The following is a 26,798-nucleotide window of genomic DNA, read 5'->3' as shown; positions in this document are numbered from 1 at the left end:
ATCGTCTTTTTGATCTCATCTGTTCTCCTTCTCGGTTGTTTCTCCCTTTTTCTGTTTCCCTCAACATTGCCAAGCATAACCATTTTTTCCAATCCATCATCCACTCACACTGCATGCCAAATATGTGAGTCTTTGCTTGCTGATCATCACCTCAAGGCAGCAGTCGGTCTTTATTTAGTCCAGGACTGATTGATTGGCTCTTTTTGCAGTTCATTAAGCCTTTCAGTTAAAAACCCGGAAGAGCAAACAGCTTTTAAAACACCCTCTTAAAAGCAACAACATATAGGTGCAACCTTAGGCCTTGCCAAAGATACTTCTATATGTTGGCAACCTGTCCTAAGAAGGTCCTATTTCAAGAATTATTTTACTGACTTTGGTAGCAGGACAACAGACAAAATTGATTTTAGAACTCGAACAGGTTTATATGGATATTCAAATAACCTAGATCCAAAATTTGGGCACTTTGTAAATAAGCAATAAAAAAGCACCCTGATTCATGTTTGAAAAGAAGCTGACAACTAGTACAGCTGTTTTAGAGTTGGTGTAACAGGATCTGACTTTCAAGCCCCAGCAGTAAACAACCTTACTGTACACTAGCTGAAGTTTCCAAGTCTTCAAAAGCAGCAGTACATAATGAAGTCTTTGGATGTGACTAGGGCATGCACAACTAAGCAAAATGGATTTTCTGTATCTCTTGCATTAAAGCTTCTGTCTGTATTCTCAGAATATTCCAAAGGTCTGAAATAGCTGTGCTTTTGGTGTAAGCCATTCAGCCAGATGTTTCCACTTGCCAAGGCTTGCAAATAGATGAGTCCCCTGTTCCTTGTCCAAAATGGACTTCTTTATTGCTTACGGGAAGAGGGAATGTATTTGTTTTTCTTGTTGCGTTTTCTTTAAAACCTATCTCATTCTTTAAAAACTATCCTGCTCTCTGTATGGAGGAAGTAGTCTTGCTTACTACCAAAGTACACCATTCTGTTGACTATTTGCACGATATAGCTTGAAAAAAAAGGTGACTTAGCCGGGAGCAAAATATCTTCCTTTCTTTAAAATTCTTTTGAGTGTTCTTAGAATTTGTTGGTGTTACACAAAAGAGAGAAAGCAATGTTTGCACAGCAAAATGCTGTTTCTAGTCTTTACATGTTGCTCCATTTACCTGGGACAATAAATAACTTAAATTAGCTTCTGTTTTTCCTCACATTCTTTTGAAAAAATAAAGTTGAAAGAACATGAGAGAATAGCTTTCCTTATCTGCTGGATACCAATTTACTTAGAAGGACAGACAAATAAAAGAACATTCTCACAGGAGCTGAAACCAAACTTTTTGCATTCAAAATTCAGATTTTTGCCCAGTTAGCAGGCATCAATTGCTGCTAGAACAAAATACAGCTACTAAGGCAGATAGATACGATTATTTTTCTTCTGAGAACTATCTTAAGCCAGTTCCTTTCCAGCCTTGGCTCGAAAAATGTTAGTAGAAAAATCCTCATAAGCAGTGAATTCCCACCAAGCTGTTCTGTGCAGTGGAAGCGCAGTCCCAACACATGTGCAAATGTTGGTGTCTTAGACTGCTATTGCACCTTCTTCAGAAAGCAGGTAAAATCAGGTAAGTTACGAGTCACAAAAGCAAACAAATTAAAGCAAAAAAAATTCCATAAACTTCTTAGGCACAAACATATGGATGAGAAAACACACTGGGTTAGCTAAGTTGGTTTTTAACTCAGAATCTAGTTGCACTTAATTGAAATTCATTGTCTCTATTTGTGTAGATTTCATGACTTCTATAGAAAGACTCAGCTGCACTTGTATGCAAGAGAGGTGTATGAAAGCCTACCCTTACCAACCCATTACTTAAATATCAGTGCCTGCAACATAGCAAAGGCTACATATGATCTATAGTAGAGGTCCATATTACTGAACTACAACTCCTGGAGACCCTTAGCCAGCATGACTAATGATTAGAAGTGCTGGGAGTTGTACTACAGCTGTCTAGAGGGCCCAGATTCTTCACCTCCCTCTATAAAAGGCTAATGAGTTAATTCAGTGCCCTCTTTCTTTCCATTAGAGAACTGTCTCAATAGTGTTTGCTAATTGTTTAAATATCATTAAGGCACTTTGATATATTGCTGATGTGGACAAAGCAAGATTTACTTTTACTGCTATTTTTAATATTGACTGAAAGAAAACAGCTAAGCTTGATAGGTGCTTTTTGAACTGATTCTGATTTTTTATATCAGGTCTTATCTTTTGAGTTTACAGTAATATAAAGTTAACCTTTTTTGTGGTCAGCCCACCTAAAAATCCTCCTGTTTCAGCAGTGTATGTTGAAATGTTAATGTTGAAGGATTTATTATCTATGTATTACCTAATTGTATACATGCAATTGTGTGCACATTCCAGGGAAACAAGTAGTGGTGTGCATGTTTCACACATTATTAGGCAATGCACAGATAAGGATTCCCTAAAATAATATGCTTTCCTATGTGGCATGAAAGGGAAGAGTTTGTCAGCACACAAGAATCAGCTTTTTGTTTCCCTTAGTACACGGCAGAAAAAGTTTTCTGTACATTACTAGGAACATAAGCTTACCTTCCAGAAAGCATATATTATTAGGAGTTGGCCTGGTACTGTTACGGAAGTGGGCTGAAAATACCAAAATAAAATGTAATGCACAAATTGCAAAGTACTTCCCCTAGGAAGAAGAAATGACATGCACAGATATAGGATGGGGAACACATGACTTGCTAATAGTACTTGAAATTATGGTTTATCACAAGATGAAGGTGAATCACTACTTTTAGGCTACATCAATAGAAGTATATTTTCCAAATTATGGGAAGTAATAATTCTATTTTGCATTGGTCAGACCCCAAATACTGTTTAGTTCTGGGCTCCACATTTTCAGAAACAGTAAATGTGAAACTTGACCAGATTCAGAGAAAAGCAACAAATAGAATTGGAAATTAAGTTTTAGGAAGAGAGGCTGGGTGACTAGAGTAGGTTTACCCTTGAGAAAAGACAACTGAATCAGGATATGAAAGCATTTTTCCAGTATCTGAAAAGAAGGTCAAACAGTGTAAAACACAGAACAATGATCTCCAGTTATTGTTCCATTTGCTGGAGGTATTCAAGCAGAGACTAGATGAACTTTTGTTAGTCATGGGTTAAGTTGGATCCCTGTACTGATCAGAGGATTGAATTTGATAGCCCAAACAGGCCCTTTCGACTCAATAATTTTGTGATTTGGACATTATCAGTGTAGAATGGAAATACTAATCTCTACAATGAGCATATTTACAACAGCATTTGGGAAGCTATTATGATAATATGTACTATTCTTGCTGTTTCATTTAGCTCTGGCTTTGAAGTAGCTCAAGATTTTCTTTTGCTTTGTGATTTCTAACCACCGTGGAAACAAAAATTTGGCTCTAGAACAGTTAACTTCTCTTATGAATGTTTTTATCCTGGGACTGAATGACTTCATGTTTGCGTTTTCATAGGAGGATCCCTCTTCTGGGCAAGTTGAGTCTTATTGATGTGGAAACCCAAATTCCCCGAGAGGCTTTCCTTTTAAAAAAATTAAGCAAACATGAGACAAAGCAAAGGAACGCTTTAGCGAAGGGGAATCCAACTCTGCTTTCTGCCAACAAGGAACAAAAAAGCCAAAGTACAGCACTCCTGGCATTCTTCTTGGAAACCCACATGTTGGTATAGGAAGATGCCTTCAGCAATGTTGACAGTAAATTGGCTAAGGCTACAAGTCTGAATAAATGTGAACTTGATGAAGAGGGAAAAGAGGCCGCTAACAAAATAATCTCGCTCCTCTGCTGATCCTCCTGAGCGTTTCATAACTGCTCCTAAATTTTTCATGGCCAGTTCATGTGACCAGGAGCCTTCACAATAGTTTGCTGTAGAAATTTAGGGAAACTTGCATAGATTGTATCCTAGTTTGCAGTGATGGAAAAACGCAAACTGCAGCCTGCCAAGAATGATAAAGTCTCAATATAAGAGAATAATTATTCAAAATTTTGTACATTGCACATATTGTATTCTTGAGTCAAACTACTGTCATATGGCTTGAGTTTCCTTGTTCTTTAGTAAGAAGGAAATTATAATGTTCTAAACTATGGATCATTTTTAAAGCATTTCATGTATGCCGCAGGATAGTTCTACCCACAGTAATAGATTCCAGTAACTGTATGCAACTACAAGGATCTCTTTTTTTATTAGCATGTAATTGTTTTAGCCATAGTGGCCAATTCAGCATTTTGTTCCTTTCATATGTCTTAGGTTATTCTGCCCTCTGTTCAACATTTCACTTGGACTTTGACTATGATTCTTGACAGCTTAGAGTTAACATACTTGTTGCCTTGTTTTGTTCTATTGAGCACTTCACCCATTGTTTTTTGTTTGCATATTGTCATCCTAGACAGTTTACTCTGCCTTCTGGTTTTGAGATAAGAAATACTCCGCCTTAATTAGCCATGTGTTCCATTTGTACAGTTTGTGGGAAACTATTTTCCTTCAGGAAGGACTGAGGCTTTCCTCTGTTTTCTAAGTGGAGCTTTGCTGATGTACTTGGCTAAAGTTTCTCTATTTTGAAAAAAAGGTCTTACTAAAAGATAATAACAAGATTAACTTATTGAGGGACTCCTCTACCCTGAAGTTGTTTTGGAAGAGGAAGGGACAATACTTAAGGTACCACTTGTACAATTTAATACACAGCCCCATTCTGGTCTTAGCTACTATCTTGTCACTGCTTTCTGCTACCATGGATATTTCCCAGCAGCAGAACAGTGCACATTGCTCTAGCAATGCTTTTCTTCTGGAAAAGAAGAAGTGGGCAGCTCTGTCTTACCTGCTTCTCCCCTCATTCAGTGGGCTCCGAGCACATCTGGATAGGGGAGACTTACTAGTAATGAAATAATCAAAGGCGGGATTGCTTACAATGTGCAGTGTTTGCTTAATGTGACATTTAAGTCCAAACTTAATAAATAAAGCAGATCTCTTTCTCATGAAAATGGGTCTCCTAAACCAGAGCATAGCAAAAACAAAAGATCAGTTATATGTGGGCAATGGAAGGAAATACAAGTCAGTTCTTATAAAAAGGTTTTAAACATTTTTTTTAGATATCTTCCTTTACTTAATTTTCAAATATATCTTTCTTTTTCCTCTGTCAGATATGCATACATACAAGTATAATGGTGGGAACTGCAAGCAAATCATGAAAGTCTGAACATCTTAACAAATCTTATAAGAAGAAATATCCAGTAGATTGGCTTATCCTTAAATTGTTTAGTTGATGTTTTCTTCAGCACAGATGCCTGGTTGAGCTTGTTGTGCCACCAGTATCTCACTATTCATATTTAACCAGAGTCTTTACATTAGATATTGCTATCAGTACACTTTCTGTAGTCTCCTTAATTTATCTTCTTTTTTTCTAGAGCAAGTCGTGGCGGAAAATCAAGAACATGGTGCATTGGTCCCCCTTTGTTATGTCTTTTAAGAAGAAATATCCCTGGATCCAATTAGCAGGGCATGCAGGTATTAAAGATCAAGTTGTGCTGTTTCCATCTCAAAGAGAAACTTCACTTAATGAAAGGAAAACGCTTAGGAAGTCTCTTGGGGGATTTAAGATAATTAGCTAGCCTCAACATAAATTACTTCTGTAAATTGAATTATAAGTACTTGTGTTTTTCTCCTACAGTTTTATCTTTATAATGTCAGATTAGGTTTGTATTAGAACTGCTGATTTCTTTTAGACATAGCCAACCAGGCACCTGAGGAAATCAGTAATGCCCACAGAAACTCACTGACCTGATTTTATTTTTAAAGAATTATTTTAATTAAAAGATTATAATAAATGCAAAGCTGCTGTTGCAACAAGACACCAGCTTCTAACATAATTTTAAATAATAACAATAACAACAGCAATAATAGTTATTTATTACATACATATGACACCCAACTCACAGCAACTCTGGGATCTCTGGAATAATTTTTGCTTAAGGAGAATGACTCTAGCTTATATAGACTCCTTAAATATTCCTAGAAAATAAAAATGATGTGGCTGCAGCCTAGTGCTTTGTTTGGAAAAGTGTCACATGCCATGAAAAAAGAGAAAAATAAGCTGAGGGGCTAGAAGGGATTGTGAGACTCATCCTTGGGAAGTAGTTCTGAAACTAGCCATGATGACCATTTTATAAGTATGCATAACTTCCTATGACAGCTGCTTTGCGAGATCACCCATGATTTTCTCTTAAAATTCCAGTTGTGCTCAACAGCTCCAAAATGTTGCTTACCTCTGAAGCCTTGAAAAGTTAATGCTACTTGAAATAATTGATCCAAGGACTAACATGTTCTATCTTCCCCTTGTCCTGTCATGTTAACAGTGTAGACACATAATAAGCCTATGTCTCTGCTGCAGACAAATGATTTGAATTTCTTACAACGCAAATCTTCGCTGTACCTCAGAAAAATAGGGCTCTAACGCTCCACCAGAGATATCCACACAGCATAGTCCCTTCCCCATAATGAGGATATCCTGAGTATACCCCCTATAGATAATTGTAAACTTGTTTTTGTAAGCAAAGCAATATTGCTAGCTTCCTATACAGTTTCTTATATTTAACTTAGATGTTAGACTTCCCTCTAATTTCCATCTGCTGCTATGTGATACGAGTCATTCTTCCCACAGAGTTCCTAGTTATCTACCCAAACAGCCCTGGGTTACATTATATTAAAGAAGGGGTGGAGCACCTCTGGCCTGTGAGTCTGTAAGGCCTGCGTATCCATTACACCAAAGCCCTTGTGGAATCCTTTCCCCCTCCACAAAGTCCTGTCCACAGAAACAAAGTGATAAAGAGATTCTAGCTTTTCCTCCATGTCTAGATACCAGCGTTACTCTGTGCACAGAGAAAGCACAATTCTTTTCTCCTTTCATTGAGAGAGGAGGCAGGATCTCCTTCTCAATGACTAGATTGCTATCCTCTGTGGGTAAGGGGGTCTTTACAGGTTAGGCTCTCAGAAGGCATCCTGGGAGGTTATTTGGCCCTTCAGCATTAACCTTAAAATGAATTAATATTCTCACTCCTGCACTGAAGGGTAGCTATGAGCATGTGTGTATTTCGCCTTCTGGCATTCCTGGTGCAGTGAATCTGCACCTCCACTCAAGGAAAACTGCATGATCTGCACATGAACATGGGTCTCTGTCCTAAATCAAATGAGATTATACTGGATATAGATTTCTGTTCACCAGTCTCTCTCATTCACACATAGAGGATCAGTCTTGATCAAAACAAAACAGAACAAAACAGAAACAGGATGAGGAGCCCAGAAATGCTTTAAAAAGTGGCTAGAATACTTTATTGATTATTTAATTATTCCCCTACCCCTTCAATCCTTTATATAAGCCTCTTTGTAACTTTTAGATCATTTTCAGTACAAAAAGCAGGAAGAGAGCTGTGTCTGGAGCAAAACAATTGAGCAGAAAGAAAGTCATTAGTATTTGTGTATGTGGGATTAGCACCATTCTCCTCTATGGTCATTAAACTTGCACATGAGATGCACACATCTCATATGTCAGTGCCATGACCATGTTGTAAACAGACTGTAGAAGGAACAAGGAATTCAAGCCTCTCCCAATTTGGTGCTGTCCAGATGCTGGTTGAATGTTATGGGTACTAAAATCCAACATATCTGGAAGATACCAGGCAGGGACAGCTGAGGCATTCCATAGCTGTGTGAAATATTCTTTGTTCCAATTTTTTAAGAAGTCTGCATTTAAAAAACAACAATGTTGTTTTGGTCTGTCTTTCAGGTAGCTTCAAAGCAGCTGCAAATGGGAGGATATTAAAGAAGCACTGTGAGTCTGAACAGCATTGTTTGGACCGTTTGATGAATGATGTCCTTAAGCCTTATGTCCCTGCCTATCACGGAGATATTGTGAAGGATGGGGAGAGGTATAATCAGATGGAAGATCTCCTGGCTGATTTTGATTCTCCTTGTGTCATGGACTGCAAGATGGGAGTCAGGTTAGTTTTTCTTTATAGCCAAGAATATAGAGTAACCTGATTCTCACAGCAATATTTGGTAAAAGAAATAAGAGGCAAATATAGATTTCACTACCTGTATATGAGAATGAGCACAGTAATTTGGCCTTGCCCTGCCCTAACCCTGCTGAGGGCTTGTTAAAGCAACACTGAAAAAACCTGTATACTGATCTGTTTGCTCTAATGCAAATCTGAAGTTCAGTTGCACATCAGATGTTCTTGCATGATCACTATAGGTCAAGCTGATTTTTATCTCTGCTTGAAATCTGGCAGAGATGATTGTCTTGGAAAAGCAGATGATTTCACTGTTTGAGTTATAAGCATGAACAGACAAGTGAAGCCTGATTGTAGACAAAATTAGGTTCTCTCCACTGAATAATAAAAGGAACAATCTGAAAAAAAGAATCTTCCCTAATCTAATGACATTCAGATTTGCAACTCCCATTACTCTGAGTCAGTAAAGTGGATGGGCATGTTAATCGGTAAGGGAGGTGATGTCCAACATAACTGGATGAATAGTCTGCAATTTTTATATAGATAATTTAAAATAGGGGAAATTGGCAAAAGGGGAATTCTAGATCATTTGGGCTAGTAATATATTCAGGACCTTTTCAAGTTTTGCACAAGTTTCTTATAATGGCATCTTCTAATTAAAATTATTCGGTTTGAATATGGGAAAGTACAATGAAGGGTTTAATGAAAGCTTTGGAGAAAAAGTCCTTAATAAACTACTTTTTAATAGCACTTCCGGTATTGAATTATGCTGTCTATCCACCCCCAATCCATGATGGATAAGGAAATTCACTGTCCTATGTCATCATAAGTTTACTCTTTATGGAAAAAAAAAAAAGGCTGTTTGCTCTGTTTGGCTTAGAATCTTCTTGCACTGAAGGAAAGCAAAGATCAAATTAACTGCACGAACAAATGGAAAAACATCCTAAGCTGTGGGTTGACCAGTACATTTCTCCAAAAAAGTACATACTTCTCAGAGAGATAATAGAGGATTATTACAGTTTACTTGACCTAAAAACAACCTATAAATTTGCTATTCTGTAGTATCTGCATGAGAGTGTGTTTAGCATAGCCCTTCAATTATATAGAGAACCTGGACGAGTCTGTTCAAAATGAAATATAAATACTCTGTTTAATACCACATAGAATATATGTTAAATATCAGTGACACAGTTCATATATTTCAAACATGTTGATGTCCTCCAGATTTGTTGGGACTGCAGATCCCAAAATTCCCAGATAGCATGGCCAATGGCAAAGCTGTCTGCTACCTTCAGACACAGTAGTTCTAAGAGCTACTAGGTTCTTAACTAGGTTGGTAAAAATACAGTGTATATTGGGAAAAATGAAGAAAAACTGGAAGATATGAAAATTATTGATACCCATGATTGCCAGAATGCAATCTTAGAATGTATTTCTGGCCTACTGCATAATTCTGTATACGGGCATCCTTGTGGCAATGTTCAGAAAGTAGAGTGCTAAGAAGAATCAGTTCAGTGTTTTAATTTTTATTTTATCTCAAATATAAGCAAGATTGCACAATTAAACTAATTTTCAGTAGGCAAACTAAAGCTATTCACACACAAAACAATATACGGGCATCATTTCCATACAGATGTTATGTAATCATTAGCTCAGATGATTTTCAAAGGAAATCAGTGAAATAGAGATATATTAACATTTGTTAAGCATGACCTTGAAGTTCAGATTTAGAACATGCCTGCACAGAAACTGCTGGGAGACATGCTCTGCTTGTGGGCTTAGAAGCTATAGAGAAGACAGTGGATTATGTGACCACTTAGTGTAGTCTAGCAGAGTTCTAGTTATCATGGTAAGGTTTAAGAAAGGAAAAAGCAACCTGCTTCACCATTTAAATAATAGTTTATGACTCTTCAGCTCCCAGAAGCCCAGCCAACATAGCCAATGGCAAAGCATTGTGGGAACAGTAAAACCCCTATGGGCACAGCAGGCTGTCTGCCCATGATTTAAGATGTTATCATTCTGAGACCAATAAATATGCCATTGACCATGGATTTGCATCTTGCACATATACTCTTCTCAACTTGACGTTCCCAGGCATGGACCTGGGACCTTCCATGTTTGAGATACAAAGCTATTGCTAAGAACTGAGAAGTTCTCATGACTGGGAAAGGTAAAGGTAAAGGTTTCCCTTGACATTAAGTCCAGTCGTGTCCGACTCTAGGGGGCGGTGCTCATCTCCATTTCAAAGCCGAAGAGCCGGCGTTTGTCCGTAGACACTTCCATGGTCATGTGGCCAGCATGAGTACACGGAACGCCGTTACCTGCCCGCCGAAGCGGTACCTATTAATCTACTCACATTGGCATGTTTTCGAACTTCTAGGTTCGAAATATGCTAGCATATTTCTAGCATATTAGAATACTGCAAATATGGGGTTGAATTAAGGTAAAGGTAAACCTGTAGAAGTTTATAGGATCTGTAACCAGGATCCTAACATTTAGGGTTAAAGGACACTGAAAGTGCTGCAGAGTGGTTGCATATCTTTTGTTGAATGAGTACTCTGCAGTGATATTTCAAGCAGTATAGCTGTAGATGTTGGAAGACAGAGCTCTCTAGTGGGCAAAAGGGAAGATTAACTTAGAAAAACATTTTTGTTCAATCTACTGTACTCCATACTTAAGTTCATTATGCTGCAAATAAAATTAAAGGTCAGTAGCATTCTGGCATGTCTACTTGCCAGTAGATAAAGTGGAAGCACTATATCTATCTATCTATCTATCTATCTATCTATCTATCTATCTATCTATCTATCAAATTTCTATCACTGCCCATCTCCCCCAAAAAGGGGGACTCTGGGCGGTTTACAATAAAATTAACAATTAAAACCATAAATTCATAAAATACAATACCAGCAGCTGATAATAAATAGGAAATAAAATAGATAAAAAAATCCAAGCAGCGATAAGATCTCATTCAGTGAGGAGGGCTTTAAGACGCCAGCCACCCCCAGGGAAGAACTATTGCTCTTCCCATCCCAGGCAAGGCAGCAGAACCAGGTCTTCCAGAAGGCTGGGAGCAAACGGGCCTGCCTCACCTCTGGAGGCAGAATGTACCAGAGGGCCTGGACCACTGCAGAGAAGGCCCACCTCTTGGGCCCCACCAAGTGGAATTCCTTTACCAACAGGGTCCATAGCATGCCCTCTCTGCATGACCGGGTGGGACAAGTCGATGTTATGGGGAGGAGGTTACCCTTAGGTAACCTGGACGCATGCCATATAGGGCTTTAAAAGTGATGACCAGCACCTTGAATTGGACCGGGAAGCAAACTGGCACCCAGTGCAGCTCGCGCAGCAGTGATGTCACATGTGCCGATCTTGGGGCGCCAATAACTGCCTGCGCAGCTGCATTCTGGACCAGCTGAAGCTTCTGAATACTCTTCAAGGGTAGCCCCATGTAGAGCGCATTGCAGTCGTCTTTATGGGAGATGACCAGTGCATGAGTGACTGCTCGGAGGGCATCTCAATCCAGGAAAGGGTGTAACTGGCTCACAACATAAAGTTGTGCAAAAGCCCTTCTGGCCACGACTGCTGCCTGCTCTTTGAGCAGGAGTCGTGAGTCCAGAAGGACTCCCAGGTTCCGCACCGGGTCTGAATGGGGCAGTGCAACCCCATCCAGAACTAAAGATGACAACTTCCCGGATACAGAGGAGCCATCAACCCTCAGCCACTCCATCTTACCACATTCAGCTGACGCCTGTTGTTCCCCATCCAGACCCCTACAGCCCCCAGGCATCGAGAAAGGGTGGTCACAGCATCACTTACCTCATCCAGGATGGAGATATATAACTGAGTATCATCGGCATATTGATGATACCTCATCCCATGATGACAGGTGATCTCACCCAGTGGTGAGATATATGGAATAGTTATATATATATGGAAACTATTCCAAAATACACAATTTAAATACCTTAAGGAAACTACCCATGTCATCACTCATGGACCTTTCAGAACTAGTGACTCAGCCCATTTCTGGCTGCTTACCGCATGTATTATTGAAGAAGAAAGCAATTGTTTTCACACATAAGCACTCTCCATAGCAGGCTTGGTTTAGAATAGATTCCAGAATACAAAATGTATTATGTATCCAGCCTCCCAAGAATACTAATATATATTCATAGCTCTCCTAACACGTTATTAGTTATACCCATAGATTAACCCATATGACTGTTGTATGAGTGTTATTTATTTAGAAGTAAACATGAATGCACTTCTGAGGCAAAGTCCCTTAAAGCGTTTGCCATATGAACACAGATGGCAATTTTGGAGGCCACTGAAAACCATCCTAGTCAATCTATACTCAAGATGAATGCTCCACTGATTAGACTTTTAAGGCCCAGGGGTCATCTGTCCATACCATGTACTTTTTGAAATTGAAGTTCCCTCAACACTTCAGGCTAGGCTAGGCTGACAAGACCAAGCCCTTGAAGGGCAATTCTGACTCCAGTAGGCAGTGTGTTTACTTGAATCACTAAAAAAAAGTTTGCTCTTAGTGTTGTACCGATTGTAGATAGTCTTGACTTCTTTAATATTAGAATAAATGATAATGTTCTAGCAACACAAGCAACATGTATTCCTCCATGAGGACCAATAATAGAAAATGCACTTCAGTGTCTGTGTCTTGCCTGTTCTGTTCTAGAGAAGATGCGCAATCTGGACCCGGTGTGCAATCTGGGGGTCCTCATAGACTTACGGCTCCTGCTTGAAGAGCAGGTGGCAGCCGTGGCTAGGAGGGCCTTTGCACACCTTCGGGTTGTGCACCAGTTGTGCCCATTCCTGGACTGGGAGGCTCTACTCACTGTCACTCATGCCCTCTTGACCTCCCATCTGGATTACTGCAATGCGCTCTACATGGAGCTGCCCTTGAAGAGCATTTGGAAGCTTCAGCTGGTGCAGAATGCAGCTGCCCAGGTAGTAAGTGGAGTCAGATATTCGACACACGTAACACCGCTGCTACGGGAGCTGCATTGGTTGCCAGTGTGCTTCCGGGTGCAATTCAAGGTGCTGGCTGTCACCTTTAAAGCCCTTCATGGCTTGGGACCAGGTTACCTAAGGGACCGCCTTCTCCCAGGTGTCTCTACCCATCCAATTCGATCTGGTAGATTGGGCATGCTACGGATCCCGTCAGCCAAAGAATGTCGGTTGACGGGGACTAGAAGGGGTGCCTTTTCAGCCGTAGTGCCTGCCCTCTGGAATATTCTCCCCTCAGAGATCAGGATGTCCCCAACCCTGTTGGCCTTTCGTAAGGCCGTGAAGACCTGGCTATGTGCCTGGGCCTGGGGCTCTGAGTGTGGTAATGGTCCCATTTTTTGGTTGTATTGACATCTTACATTGTTTACTTGGCAGCCATGTATATTTATTTTTTATTGTAATTGTTTTAATTGTAATTGTTTTATGGTTTTTATTGTTGTGAGCTGCCCAGAGTCACTGGTTGAGATGGGCAGCTATAGAAATTGAATGAATGAATGAATGAATGAATGAATGAATGAACCTGGGCACCTGCCAGACAGCAGTGATACAATGGTAATGGATCAGTTTCCAAATATGATAATGTGAACATATACTGTCTTTGCAGAACCTATCTGGAGGAGGAGCTATCGAAGGCCAGAAAGAAGCCAAGTTTGCGGAAAGACATGTATCAGAAGATGATTGAAGTAGATCCTGAGGCTCCGACTGAGGAGGAGAACTCTCAACGTGCAGTGACCAAGCCTCGATACATGCAGTGGAGAGAAACCATAAGTTCTACAGCAACATTAGGGTTCCGGATCGAAGGAATAAAGGTAGATTGTCAGATTCATCTGTTGCAACAGTGCATGGGAAACATGTCTGTGATTAACTTGCCATGCAATGTAAAATACCAAATATTTTTTTGACTATTCTGTATATAATACATCCTGCAGAGTGCTTGTTATTGAAACTGGCTCCTTTGGAGACAGATGTGCTTTCCCATTACCAACTTGGGATGGCAGGATCATGGAATTCTTTGTGGCGTAAACTCTTTCCCTCCTCCTTTCTGTGATCAGTCATTGGACACATGCAGCTGACAGATGTCAAACTTCCTGCCATACTTCTAATAGAAACTCCTGCTATATCATTATGCATAGTCATGAAGGTATATATAGTGGTAGTTTTAAACATACTCATTCAACCAAGAGACTGGTCCTATGAATAGAGAACACAGTCGATTGTGAATTCTTCCTAAGAAACTCTGAATAGTGCAATCTAGCATGACTGTATGGAGGCTCAGGTTTGCTGTAGCCTCCATCCGTCATGAAGCCAGCTTGTCTGGCTTCAAAAAAGGGTTGGACCTGTTCATGGAAGTCATGGGGATCAACAGCTGCTGGGAGACTAGGAGAGAACAGACTGCTGGACTAAATGAGCCAAGTCAAATCCAGCAGGGCACTGCTTGTTCTTATAAGTGGAATGTGTCTCATACCTTATTCTTCCCCATGTATCTGAGCAACAGCAAAAGCTCAGATGCAAATGGTTTACTGGATGTTGCAGACGTTGCAACACTCCCCCAGTTGTTTGGATATCTGGAGAAGTACAAAAAAGGCATTGGAGTGAAAAAATAGCACCCACCTTAAACTTTGGGCTGAGTCCATAGCTGTGGGTTTCAGATACCAGTCCTTAGCAAAACTAAAGCTGCTAGGAAGAAAATATTAAAGTCTTAAAGGAAGTACAATAAAAACGTAGTTTTTTGACTCTACATTTTTTTTTATTATTTATTTATTTATTTATTCATTCATTCATTCATTCATTCATTTAAAATTGCTACCTGAAAAATATTGGTAGCTCAAAGCAAGGATCATATTTTCAGGAAAGAGAAAGCAAGAGTGAAAATAAGTTGCCACACATGTTTTGGAATAGAGGAAGTATGGTTCCAAATGAGGGATATTTTGTCATTCCAGTCCAGATCTAAACTACACCAGTGGGTTATATCTGCTCGATTATATTAGTATTGACTTCATCCATCTCTGTGCCCATTACTAAATCTTAAGAGGAGGGGTATGTAATAAATCATATGGGTTTAAAGAATTCTTAGGCCAGATTTAATCTTAGGGTTTGCCTAAGAACTTGGAGAACTGTTGCCAGTTGGAATAACATCATTGAGGTAAGTGAATCAATGGTCTACAACTTCCACTGGCTGCACTGTTGTGCTGAATGCAATCTCCTAACAATAGCTTACTACATTAAATCCTTCATACACAGCTGGTAGGACAGGAAGTTTGGGTCAACATATAGATTCCAGCCTTATAATTACCATGAATTCCAAAATGCATTGTGTTTGAAGAGCTATATATCTAGCATTGTGCAATGGGGTATCTGCTCATAAAGTGAATTTTTCTCACCTCCTTTGCAGCCATGTGCACATATCCAAAATAGTCCACTCCAAACCCTCCGAACTAGAGGAAGCTTCAAATGGAAGAGGAATGCTTCCACTGGCAGCAGCTGGACACAAATGATTTCACTGAAAGCTATAAACATAGAAATGACTTCTCCAGTCTGCCCAGATACCCAGCAAAAAAGGCAGTCTTTTCCCCCCTGTAGCTTTTTATTAAGCTGTGATGACTGGCCCTACATTTTGTCATAGGATATGCTGCATTCTGTTACTGAACAGCAAGTGATACTAATACAAAAGGGTTCTGACTAATAGCCATGCCTTTGTTGTCGCTTTTTAAAGAAAGAAGATGGCACCGTGAACAGGGATTTCAAGAAGACTCGGACAAAGGAACAAGTCATGGACGCCTTCAGAGAATTTACAAAAGGAAACCATAACATTCTGGTGAGTCACTCCAGCTATTTCCTTTGACGCTCCTTACTTTGGGTTAATTTAACATCCAAAACCACATGCCAAAACGTAAAGGGGAGCTGTGCAATAAAATGGGCAATGCTTTCACTCAAGGATGAGCAGGCCATAACTGCCCCCAGATCCATTTTTATGCCCCTTTGAGCCCCCCCCATAATTTGCTGCCAAAATTCAGCAAAATGCTGGGATTTGAGGGGGGGGTTCTTTTTACTAATGAATCCCTAAAATAAGTGTTATACCTCTGATGGGCCTAACACCCATTTTGAGTAAAAACAATACAAACACCCCAGCCAAGTAAGTAAAAAATACTGGGTTTTGCTGTGGTTGATGGTGTCACAGCAATATGCTTTGCAGGGCTCCAAAATAAATATAAAATAAGGTGTGGCTCCTGACCAAAGGCTCCTAACTCTTGCTTTATCTAGCCAAAACCGCTAATAGTTTGGTTTAAATTATGGCAACTTGCTCAAGGCTTTTCAGCCTCCTCACACTATAATAAACATTTTTAAGAAAAGGTTTGTATATGTCAGCTGCCTTAGAAGAAATTGTTTTTCAAAGGGAGCATATAAATATTGGAATATATAACCAAAATTGCATTATCTCTTCATTCTGTTGAACAAATGAATTTAATTTTAGGCCCAGTCAGATTTAATGAGATCCTTTTCTTCTTCCTTTCTTTTTTCTTTTATTAAATTGCTACCCTGGTGAGAAGATACAAACAAATGTTTATTTTCTACAGCTTATGTACTACTCTAATCCACAGACTCAGAACAGTTTACAAACCCCTTTCCAGTAAAAGGATTTTAAAAATGTATCAAAATAGCAAACAAATTAAGATAAACAACAAATTACAATTGCAATAAACTTTACACAAAGGAATAAATAAACTTCACATATACAATAGTAGGGAGCCTCCTACACAACAATCCAAAGGCTTTGAAACAGCCAGGTCTTAAGAGCTTTCCAGAATGTTAACTGGGAGGGGGCTAGTCTAATCTTGTAGAGGTGGGTGGGTGGCCAGGGAGACAGTTTCCACAAGAAAACTCATCCTCAGAATCCCTGTGGATGATGTTCTCTTAAAAAAGGGACTTACTGCATAGACGGGAGTAGGTGGAAGTGGGAGCAGGTGGTCTCAAAGATATCCAGGTCCCAAACCATGTAGGCCTTTATAAGTAGCACCTGGAAAGTAACTGGCAACTACCACAGTTCCTGAAACAGAGGTGTTACATAGGAATACCTTGTGGCATCTGTCACTACTCAAGCCACTGCATTCTGAACCAACCGAAGCAGCCTATATAGGGCATATTGCAATATTCGAATGAGAGGTAACTAAGGCATGAGATCCTTTTCAGGCAAGGTTGTAACTGATGCACAAGATGTAATTATGCGAAGGCCCCCCTAACCACAGTGTCACCTGCTCCTTGATAAGCTGAGAGTGCAGGAGGAGCCCTAGATTTTGAATCAATTCTGCCCAGGAGAGTGCAACTCTGTCCAGAACCAGCTACTCCATGTTGCTGGGATTAAGCCTAAGCCTTTTCTTTTCCATCCAGATCCTGATAGCCTCCAGGCATCAGGAGAGGACATTAGCCATGTCTCCTGTTTGGCCCAGGGTCAAGATATACAACTGAGTTCCATCAGTATACTGAAGATACTTAACCCTGGCTGCCAGATGACTTCTCCCAATGGCTTCATATAAATGTTAAAAAGGAGAGGTGAGAGAATCAAGCCTTGTGAGACACCCTAACAAAAAGCTATAGGACTGGACCTCCCCTTCCATTACCTCCAGAAAGGAGGAGAACAACTGCAAAGCAGCAACCCCAAACCTAACCCTTCTAGGCAGTCCAGGAGGACACCATGATTGATGATATCAAAAGTCCCTGAGAGGTCCAGCAAGACCAGGAGAGTCACACTGTCATTGTCCAATCTCACCTCAGGTCCTCTGCAAGAGCGATCAATGTGGCTCCAGTGCCATATCCAGGCCTGAGTCCTGACTGAAACAGGTCCAGAAAATCTATTTCTTCCAGGCATTTTGTTGCTGTAGGTAGTTATTTAAGCCTGCTGAGTTCAACAGTGTTTTCTTGAGGATGGGACACTACTACTTTCAAACCGATGACAGCACCTCTTTTCTCAAGGTTGCATTAACCATCACTCTGGCCCTGATCCTGCTTCCTGCTTTCACCAACCAGGAAAGACAGGTATCCAGACTATAAGTGCAGAGCTGACATCATAGAGACTGATGACAGGACCGTGACAAAGGACAGATGCCCTCTACCCTCAGATCACATTCCAGGACAAAAACCAGATCTAATTTGGGTTGAGGCCATGATGATTTGGTACAAGCTTGTGGTTGTCATAATGGCCATGAACTCCTGAGCCACCTTGGATCCTCCAACCAGGAAGGGCAAATTGAAGTCACCCAGCACTGTAAGCCTGAGTAACCCCACCACCACCCCAGAAATGAGGTTGAGCAGTGCTAGGAGCGATGCTGCTGTGTTCAATGCGAAGTCATTTTTATGCAAATAAATGGCTTGCAGTCCTGTCTTTTAGAAAGGTGTGAACAAAATTCAAGTGTATCTGAATAATTCCCATAATCCAAATTTCTTATGTTAAAGGTGGGCAGTCTGTGGCTTCAGAGCCAACTGTGGCACTCAAAAGGCTTGGATGTGCCTTCAGAGACCCTCCAGGAGTTGCCACCAAATTGTAATTTTTTAAATCTGATAAAACCATGAAAGTATTAAATACATGGCAAGTGATTCATTATAATTAGTTTAATTTTAATTAATATTAGTTTTAATTCTGGCTCAACCTCCTCTGTTTTTTCTCTAGTTTTTCCCATACAAACACTGAGGGATTTTGCTTTGACATTACAAAAAAGATTACCTACCACTGCCTTAAGTGTTTTCCTTCCTCCTCTCTCAACTGTTGTTCATTTTCTGTAAGTCATTTGGTATCTGGGCTGGGATATGGAATGCATCTGATTCAGGAGTTATGGCTTGGTGTGTGTGTCTGTGTCTGTCTGTGTGTGTGTATGCATGCAAACACAGTACGTATGACTAACAATATTCTTTTCTTGCAACTTCAGAACAGTTATCTTAACCGGTTAAAGGGGATCCATGATACTTTGGAAACATCACCATTCTTCAAGAGCCATGAGGTAAAACTTCATTTTCCCATTTGTCTTTTGTGTTTAGGTGAACTGATTTGACCTAGGTCAAGTTTTTTAAATCAATCAAATCACATTCAGTTCACCCAAACACACAAATGGAAATCACTGGACATCTGGTTCAGGAAAATTCAAAAGAAATGCATGTACATCACAACTCTGTGTGCATTGAGAACCCAAGGAAACATTTTTCACTGCCTCACATGTTGACATTTTGTTACCCTTGGAAATTCAGAACCTAAAACTCCAGTTTTTAATTTGATAATGCTAATAGCCTGTGGAGATAGATGTTTTAAGTTGCAGGCTTTATCTTCAGAAGAATTCTGAACACTTGCTCTTAACTCCTGCTGTAGAATACTCATTGTTTTGCACTTGTTTTTGCAGGTAATTGGGAGTTCCCTTCTCTTCATCCACGACAAGAGGGAGCAGGCCAAAGTATGGATGATTGATTTTGGGAAAACCACTCCACTTCCAGAGGGTCAAGTTCTCCAGCACAATGTGCCCTGGATAGAAGGGAACAGAGAGGATGGCTACCTCTGGGGGCTGGATAATCTGATTGAGATCCTAACAGAATTGTCTCAAAGTGAATATCTGCATTAAAGCCAAGGGTCCAGCTCTGCCACTGTCACACCCTGGTTCCTCCAACTGACTTTCTGATCTGCACTACAAGACACTTTTCTTCCACCTTCTCTTCCAGTTCTAAGATTCAGAAGCTCCTTTTATTTTATTTAAAGTGTAAATGTGCAGTGATGTGCCCAAACAAACACTGAACATGAAGTTAACGTTAAACAAGCCAGATAGTAATATTGGCCTTAGAAGTTAGGCCTCCTGCATCCTAATACAGAAAATATTTTTTATGTAAAAAATCTGATACAGTTCTTATGTGCCTGAGGACAAGGAAGATAATGCCCTAGTCTTGTTTAAATTGTATTTAGCTCATAATTGCCAGAGTGAAGGATGCATTTGTAGTTATCTGCTGCCCTCTCATGTCTAAAGCTAGCATTATTTTGGGCCACTGATGTTGAAAGCATGCTTATATTGGGCCTTTCTGATAGGTGTTCTTTCTTCCTGGGAACCTCCCACAAAAGGAATGGTAGCAACTTATATTTACTAACTTCCCTAAATATAAGGATTTGAATATAATAGTTTATAGGAGTAATTAACATCAGGTAGACTTTTCTACATAAGAAAATAATTTCTTGTTGGCTTGTACTTACTGTGCAATATTTACATGGTTGTAGCAACTGCAAAAGGTTGCTTTTGTGGGTTACATTACATGGTGCATCCATTTAGCTACTGAAGTTGGTTTGGACTACTGAGACAAGGGCCTGATCCCTTGTCTAGCCTTCCATTGGCTTGGGATGACCTGGTCGCATGGCAGCAAAGGGGCTGCTGCAGAATGACAAGGGCACTGACTGCCATCTTTTGGGTGTCTTTTTGCTGGCATTGCAGTCCTTTTTGAAAATGGCAATACACTCTCAGGTGAACTCCAGCAAATCATTCCAAATCTCCCATTTTAAGAAGAGGCATTAACTATTCCTAAAGTATCAGCAAGCAGCATATTGTACTGGTAAGCTTCACAATGTTGGTATACCTACTAAGGAATATGGAAGAGAAATGAAATAGTAGGTAAATTGGCAGGTAATGTAGGCAGACCCTCTAAATAAGGATTTGCCACTTTCAGTCTTGCAAATATAAGTCTCTGTTTAAGGTATAGAAGTTATGTTATAAGTTCCTGGAACATTTGAATTAGACTGCTGAAGTCAAGTGGTCAGCAACTGGGAGAGGAAGATTATTGGTGCATTTGATTTTCTTGGAGAACCTTGGAAATTGAGACTATGAGTTTATGTTACAATTTTTCCTGAGCCATTTCCTGGCTGTTTTTTTTTTAAGCTTTTCTATATTTATTATGTATTCCATATGCCTCTATAGCCTGTTGCTACTATTCTTCCAAACAGTAACGCTATAATCCTGTTGCTTATATCTGGAGGTGCTTTCCCTGGAACAAGTGTGTATGTTTTAGTGGGAGACTGTTAGTTGGCATATAGTCCCTTTGCAAGTTTTCCAGAAATATTCTATCCCATTGAGTGTTGCTCCACTCATATATCAGTAGGATAATGTTGCTCATTCTTTAGTGCTGTTGTAAATAATTACTCTGCTTAGAACTTTTTCCTCTTCAGGCTTTCTATGCTGTTTAATATTAGCCTAGGCTGAAAGTGCCTTATGGACTAGTGTCTGTTCTACTCAGTGTCATGGAAAAGTGTTGTTTTTTTTTAAGTACTATTTATTGCCATACTTTTAGTTATCTAGAACACTAAGTCTTAATGCGTGGACTGTTTTAAAGGATAATGTTTAGATTTTCAAGTCTCTTTCCACATTTATGGAAGGGGAAAGACCACAAAGCAACATCAGTTCATCCTATTTTAAAAATGTATTTAGCTTTTAAACTACTTCTATTATCTACTTTTTAATTTTTTTTTTACGCTGGTTTGTTTGTAAAATAAGATTCTTTGCTTTATGGCTTTTAAAGAAGTGAAATATTTCTCCAGATGTCTTTTGGATCTTTCTGGAGGCTGGAACTATTGCTGTGAGGTAATTCTCCTAACACTTTCCACACCATTCCCCTTGATTAGCAAGGAGAGAAAGAACTTGCAGAGTTATAGAACATCACCAGTGCACAGTGCCTGTAAGTCAAACAACTTAAAATAAAAACATACAACATGATAGTTTGTTGTGATGGATTATCCTTTCTAATTGTGTTACATTTGCTTCAGATATTTTGAGAGCAAGAGACTGATGTAAATGAAATTGGTGACGTAATGGTGACTTATTTTGTAATATATCATACTTTAATCTACTGACTGGTACTACAATTTTGGCAATGTGGGACAATCAAAATCCTAAATTCTAGGACTTGTATTATATCAAAATTACTAAGATTTCTAAGTCTACCTACTGAAACCTAACACCTTGACACAGATTTAGATTTTGGCACAGTGTGTGTGTGTGTGTGTGTGTGTGTGTGTGTGTGTGAGAAGCACCTACCAAGGCGTTTCTGTATTGAAAGGATTTGCCGGTGACATCACCGTTGCCCGGGGAACGCCTGAGGGGGCTCCTTTCATATCCCTGTTATTTTCCCACTGAAGTGGTACCTATACATCTACTTGCATTTGCATGCTTTCGAACTGCTAGGTTAGCAGGAGCTGGGACAAGTTGACCGGAGCTCACTCCATCACATGGCTCGTGCTCTTGGGTTTCGAACTGCCGAGCTGCTGTCCTTAATGGTCTTCTGACTCAGCATCTTAACCACTGAGCCACGGCGGCCCAGGTATATAATTGTCTGATATTCAAGTCAATGAATTATCCAATTCAAACTACAGTATTGCAAAGGCTGTTTTAGAGATACTTTAGAGATACATTTGTCTTGAATGTAAGCCATTTTAGTGAATTTTTCAACAGCAGTTAATTTGCATTTTCCTCCCCTGTATCTTTTTATTCCACCTCATTAAGTATCTCAATAAACAAATTGTCCATTCTTAACAAGCCACATGCATATCCCTACAAGGTAAGAGGTGCATAAGTATGGGGTATGAATTGGGGTATGAATAAGTAACAGAAAAATGTAAATCAGTTGTTTTCTGTCTTTCTGTATGGTTCTTTACCTAGGATGCATAAGAAATTGTGCATGCTATACCAAACTGTTTGGAAATAAGTCCAAATGAAGCCAATGAGAACTTACTCCTAAATATGTATGAATATAGTGCTGTCATTTAAATAGCATACTGGCATGTTGGAGGCAAATATGTTAAACTGTGGTGGAAAGTTACCTTTTTCTCAGAATTCTCATCCTTCTCAATTACCCTTATTACACTTTATTCTGATGTCCCAGAATTTGGTAAGACGGTCTATCAAGTTATTTTGAGTGGTGGACAGCCTGATTGATAAATTCAGGAACAAGTTTTAAACACAAACTAACATAATAGGGACAGTGTTTCTGGATTTGTTCCTTCTCTGTTGCTTTATATGTTGAAGTGGAACCATTCACTCATGGTGAACTATTACCTCAGAACTGTCTTGGTTCATCATCTTCATTATGAGGTGGGAAATAACTTCTGAGCAACTTGTCACCATATCAAAATCAGATCAGGTAGGAATAGAGGCAAATATAAATGCAAAATAATTGTACAAGACTGAGGGCTGTGCTATGGGATTCTTGAATATTTCTTCACATGTAAGAGTAAGCATAAGCCTCAATAGTGTCAGTTGCCCATTATCAAAAGAGGCAGGAAAAAAACTGAAAATAAAGCATTTGTCTAAGGCAATTACATAATTTCTGAAATCAGGGTAAGTGGAAATCTCACACTAACCTCAAAATGTCACCTAGATTATGCAGTGGAGAAGGAAAGACATTCCAAATATACTGAAGATTGCACAGGCTCTTACTGCTCCAGTTTCCCTGAGGTGAAGTTTTGGCACCAATTAGTGAATCCTATCAAGTTTTATCAAGTTATCAACTTTGCCTTTCCATGAAGACCAGCTATGCTGGTTCAGCATTCAGATTTTAAGAGGAAAGGGTGAGAGATCACTGAGTTTCACAAACTGAACCTAAATTGATGGCCTCTTTGCTTATCTCCTGACTCATGCACTTAGAGGTTCGTTGCATACAAATCTTACACAATGATTCTGATTCTGCTCTATTTCAATGCTTCCTCCTCTCCCAATAATTTCCTAGTAATTACTGGAGGAAACAGCAGTACTTCTAGTTTTCAACGTGTAATTATGTTCTCTGAAATTTTTCAAGTGGTCTAGAGCAGTGTTCCTCAACCTTGGGAACTTTAAGATGTGTGGACTTCAACTCCCAGCCTGGCTAGGGAATTCTGGGAGTCAAAGTCCACACATCTTAAAGTTCCCAAGGCTGAGGAACACTGCTCTAGAGGCTAAGAATGGCTACCACAGGCAAGAGGTGAAACAGAATAGCCTTACAACTTGGTGCCCTCCAGATTCTTGGAGTTCACCTCCCATAATTCCTAGTGATCAGGGTTAGAGATAAAATGACCAGGATCTGCCAAATGTGACATAAACAACTTAATATACTCTCAACATTTTATTTCGTTCAGACAAAAGATCAGGCTGTGCTTCAAAGCAGCCTTTTTAAGCAACTTTCCTGTAAATGAGCTGGTTGTGCTCAGACTAGCCAAGAGATGGCGGTATTTTGATATGTGGCTTGCAGACACTTTCTCTTGTGCACACACACTTAAGCCTAGAATAAAAAACGATCTGATCCAAATTCGTTTTGTTTAGTAACATTTCAAAATTAATCATATTATTTATGTCTCCTCTAGTTTGGCTCTCAACTTCATAATATGTTTATGGAGCAAGTGTCTGTTTCATAAGAAAGAAGCAATAGGTTTGAGTAGCATGTGGCCCACTGAAGTCTAGCAATTTCAGATCCCTGTATAGTGTTTTATCTCTGCATAACTAAAATCTGGATGTTTTAAAAAATAAAAATGTGAAGACATCGTATTTGAGAGTGATAACTCAATGTATTAATCCCCTCTCTTGCTACCTACCCTGACAGTGGCTTAATGGCAATATAAAATTATGTAAAGCAATTAACAGTAAAACATAATCAAATACATCAGACCACAACAAAAGCAGCAATACAACAGAATTATCAAGAGGAACAATTATTCATCCGTTCCTCCCATGTGCCTTCTGAAATAACAGTGTGGTAACTTATCCTTTGAATTTCAGAAATAAGGAAACCAAGCCAGGCTTGGAAAGAAGACTGAACTGTCCTCGTAACACATGGTCTTGTGAATGATGGCTGCTCCCAATTCAGAGCTGCCATAATCCCACGTTTCTGATATGAAAACTGTGATTAAAAAAAAAAAGCTACCCAAAGACAGTGGTAACTTAAATCACATAGTGATTTAACTTGATAAAGATCACCCCCTGAGCTTCATGATTTTACTATGATTTGAATAGTAAGGTTGTGAGGTTCTTGTTATTATGGATGGCACAGTGATTTGCAACGTCAGATTTTTCCAGGTATTCTATGGTCCAGCACATTTCTGCAATCAAGCACTGAGATAGTAGTATTTATTTTCAGATTTAGTGTAGGACCTATCAGGCAAGAGTGGGAAAACTATATTCTGCATCCCTTGTGTGGCCTATCCCCTACTTTACCTGTGCCCTTAAAAATACACTGCCAAAATTGCAAATGCAACACTTTGGGGGGATGTGGGAACAAGCATAAATTTTGGAAAAATTTAACACCACTTCAAAAGATGGAGAACAACCCCCTCAAACTCACAACCCTTGGAAATTATAGATACACCCACTGAAACAATTTCATCCTATCATTACTTTGCCCAGAATGATTCTTGGTCACCATTTGATTAATTTTTAAGTACTATTCCCCACTTGCTCCTGCCATAAGCTTCAGGCTGTCATGTTCACTGTTTCAATGTGCACTGTACATCATAACGTTTCACATGCCATGGTGCTGACGTGCGTTTCTGTTTGGGAGGGAGCTGCTGTGAAACCTTGTGCCAAGCTCTGTATCTATGTTCATTTCAATGGAATGTGTTTGGGTTATGTGCTCTGTTCAAGGACTTTTCCCGCGGACCATCAGAAGCAGTTAGGAGCACCTGGGATTGTGAGCTTGGGAAGATTCTACGGGGGGAGGGATCTCATTTGTATCGAGGGTTTTTAGTTTGCATTTGGCGCATTTTTTTCATTCTCACCTTTCTTTGTGATCCTGCATACTACTCTTTAATAAATCAGATATCTTTGTGATCCTGCTCATGAGTCTGATGGTGTTTTAGAATAGGCAGACAGCTTGAGGAGACAGCTAGCTTGATGCCTGAGTCAACTGTCAAGAGTGGAGAACTGAGCCTCACCCCAGAACCTTCAGGTTTCCGGCAGGATTCGAGTTCCAGCCCTGAGGTGGAGGAATCCGATGATGGGAGAGAACCAGAGCAACCAGCACCCAGCGAATCGCCTGCAGAGTTGATCACCTGGGATGAAATGGGAGAACCCCAGCCAGGGACATCCCAGGCATCCTGGAAGTATTGGTTCCTGCTGACCCCAAACGTAGAATCTACCATGGTATCAAAAGGGAGACAGCCTGACACGCGAGGGAGGGAGGAATCTCAAACCCCTGAAAGGCTAAGGGTGGTGGAGGCCAAAATAGTATCGATGGAGTACATATTAAGAAACTTGTCTCTGTCATGGGGGGGGGCAGCCGAGGTGCGAAGGGGATTCCAGCTCCACGCAATCATCATCCATCCCCCCACCCGGACCGCTGGCGGAGCAGGGCTGGAGACAGCGCCGGGATGAATCTCCACCCCGCAAAGTTTGACCACCAGTGTCCCCACCCCAAGGAGGGAGAACTACTGTAACCTGGGGCCCAACCACTCAAGCAGCCGCTGATTCAGCTCCAACAGGAGTGGGGGTGAAAGACTTTTCTGTCAGGTTTGATGGGGATCCAACCAAGTTATCTGTCATGTTCCCCGTTGCAAGGCATTTGTGCATCACAACGGGGAACATGCACATTAGGTAAGAGGAAGGGATAAGCGTAATCCCTTAATCACTCACATATCCCCCAAGCACCCATATCCAGGAGGGAATCACAAACATAATAGAAAAGCCCCTAGACCAGAATTGGCACCCATCAAGAGATAGGGGGAACGCCTTCCCATTTCCCCAGGGGATGCACTCA

The 26,798-nt window shown here is 40.1% G+C and overlaps 1 protein-coding gene across 1 annotated transcript in view; it reads left to right on the top strand.

The window, feature by feature from the left end:
- ITPKB (inositol-trisphosphate 3-kinase B) overlaps nt 1–21,796 on the top strand; it is a 79,800-nt gene extending 58,004 nt beyond the window's left edge. Inside the window, exons 3-8 of the mRNA XM_063304293.1 lie at nt 5,445–5,544; nt 7,820–8,033; nt 13,678–13,882; nt 15,787–15,888; nt 18,992–19,063; nt 19,457–21,796. Of these exons, the coding sequence (XP_063160363.1) occupies nt 5,445–5,544; nt 7,820–8,033; nt 13,678–13,882; nt 15,787–15,888; nt 18,992–19,063; nt 19,457–19,672 (909 nt within the window). The 3' untranslated portion in view covers nt 19,673–21,796. The remainder of the gene's footprint in view (nt 1–5,444; nt 5,545–7,819; nt 8,034–13,677; nt 13,883–15,786; nt 15,889–18,991; nt 19,064–19,456) is intronic.
- Nucleotides 21,797–26,798: the final 5,002 nt, after the last annotated feature.

This window comes from Candoia aspera, chromosome 1 (genome assembly GCF_035149785.1).
Source record: "Candoia aspera isolate rCanAsp1 chromosome 1, rCanAsp1.hap2, whole genome shotgun sequence".
Taxonomy (NCBI): domain Eukaryota; kingdom Metazoa; phylum Chordata; class Lepidosauria; order Squamata; family Boidae; genus Candoia; species Candoia aspera.
This window is presented reverse-complemented; position numbering and strand designations above follow the sequence as displayed.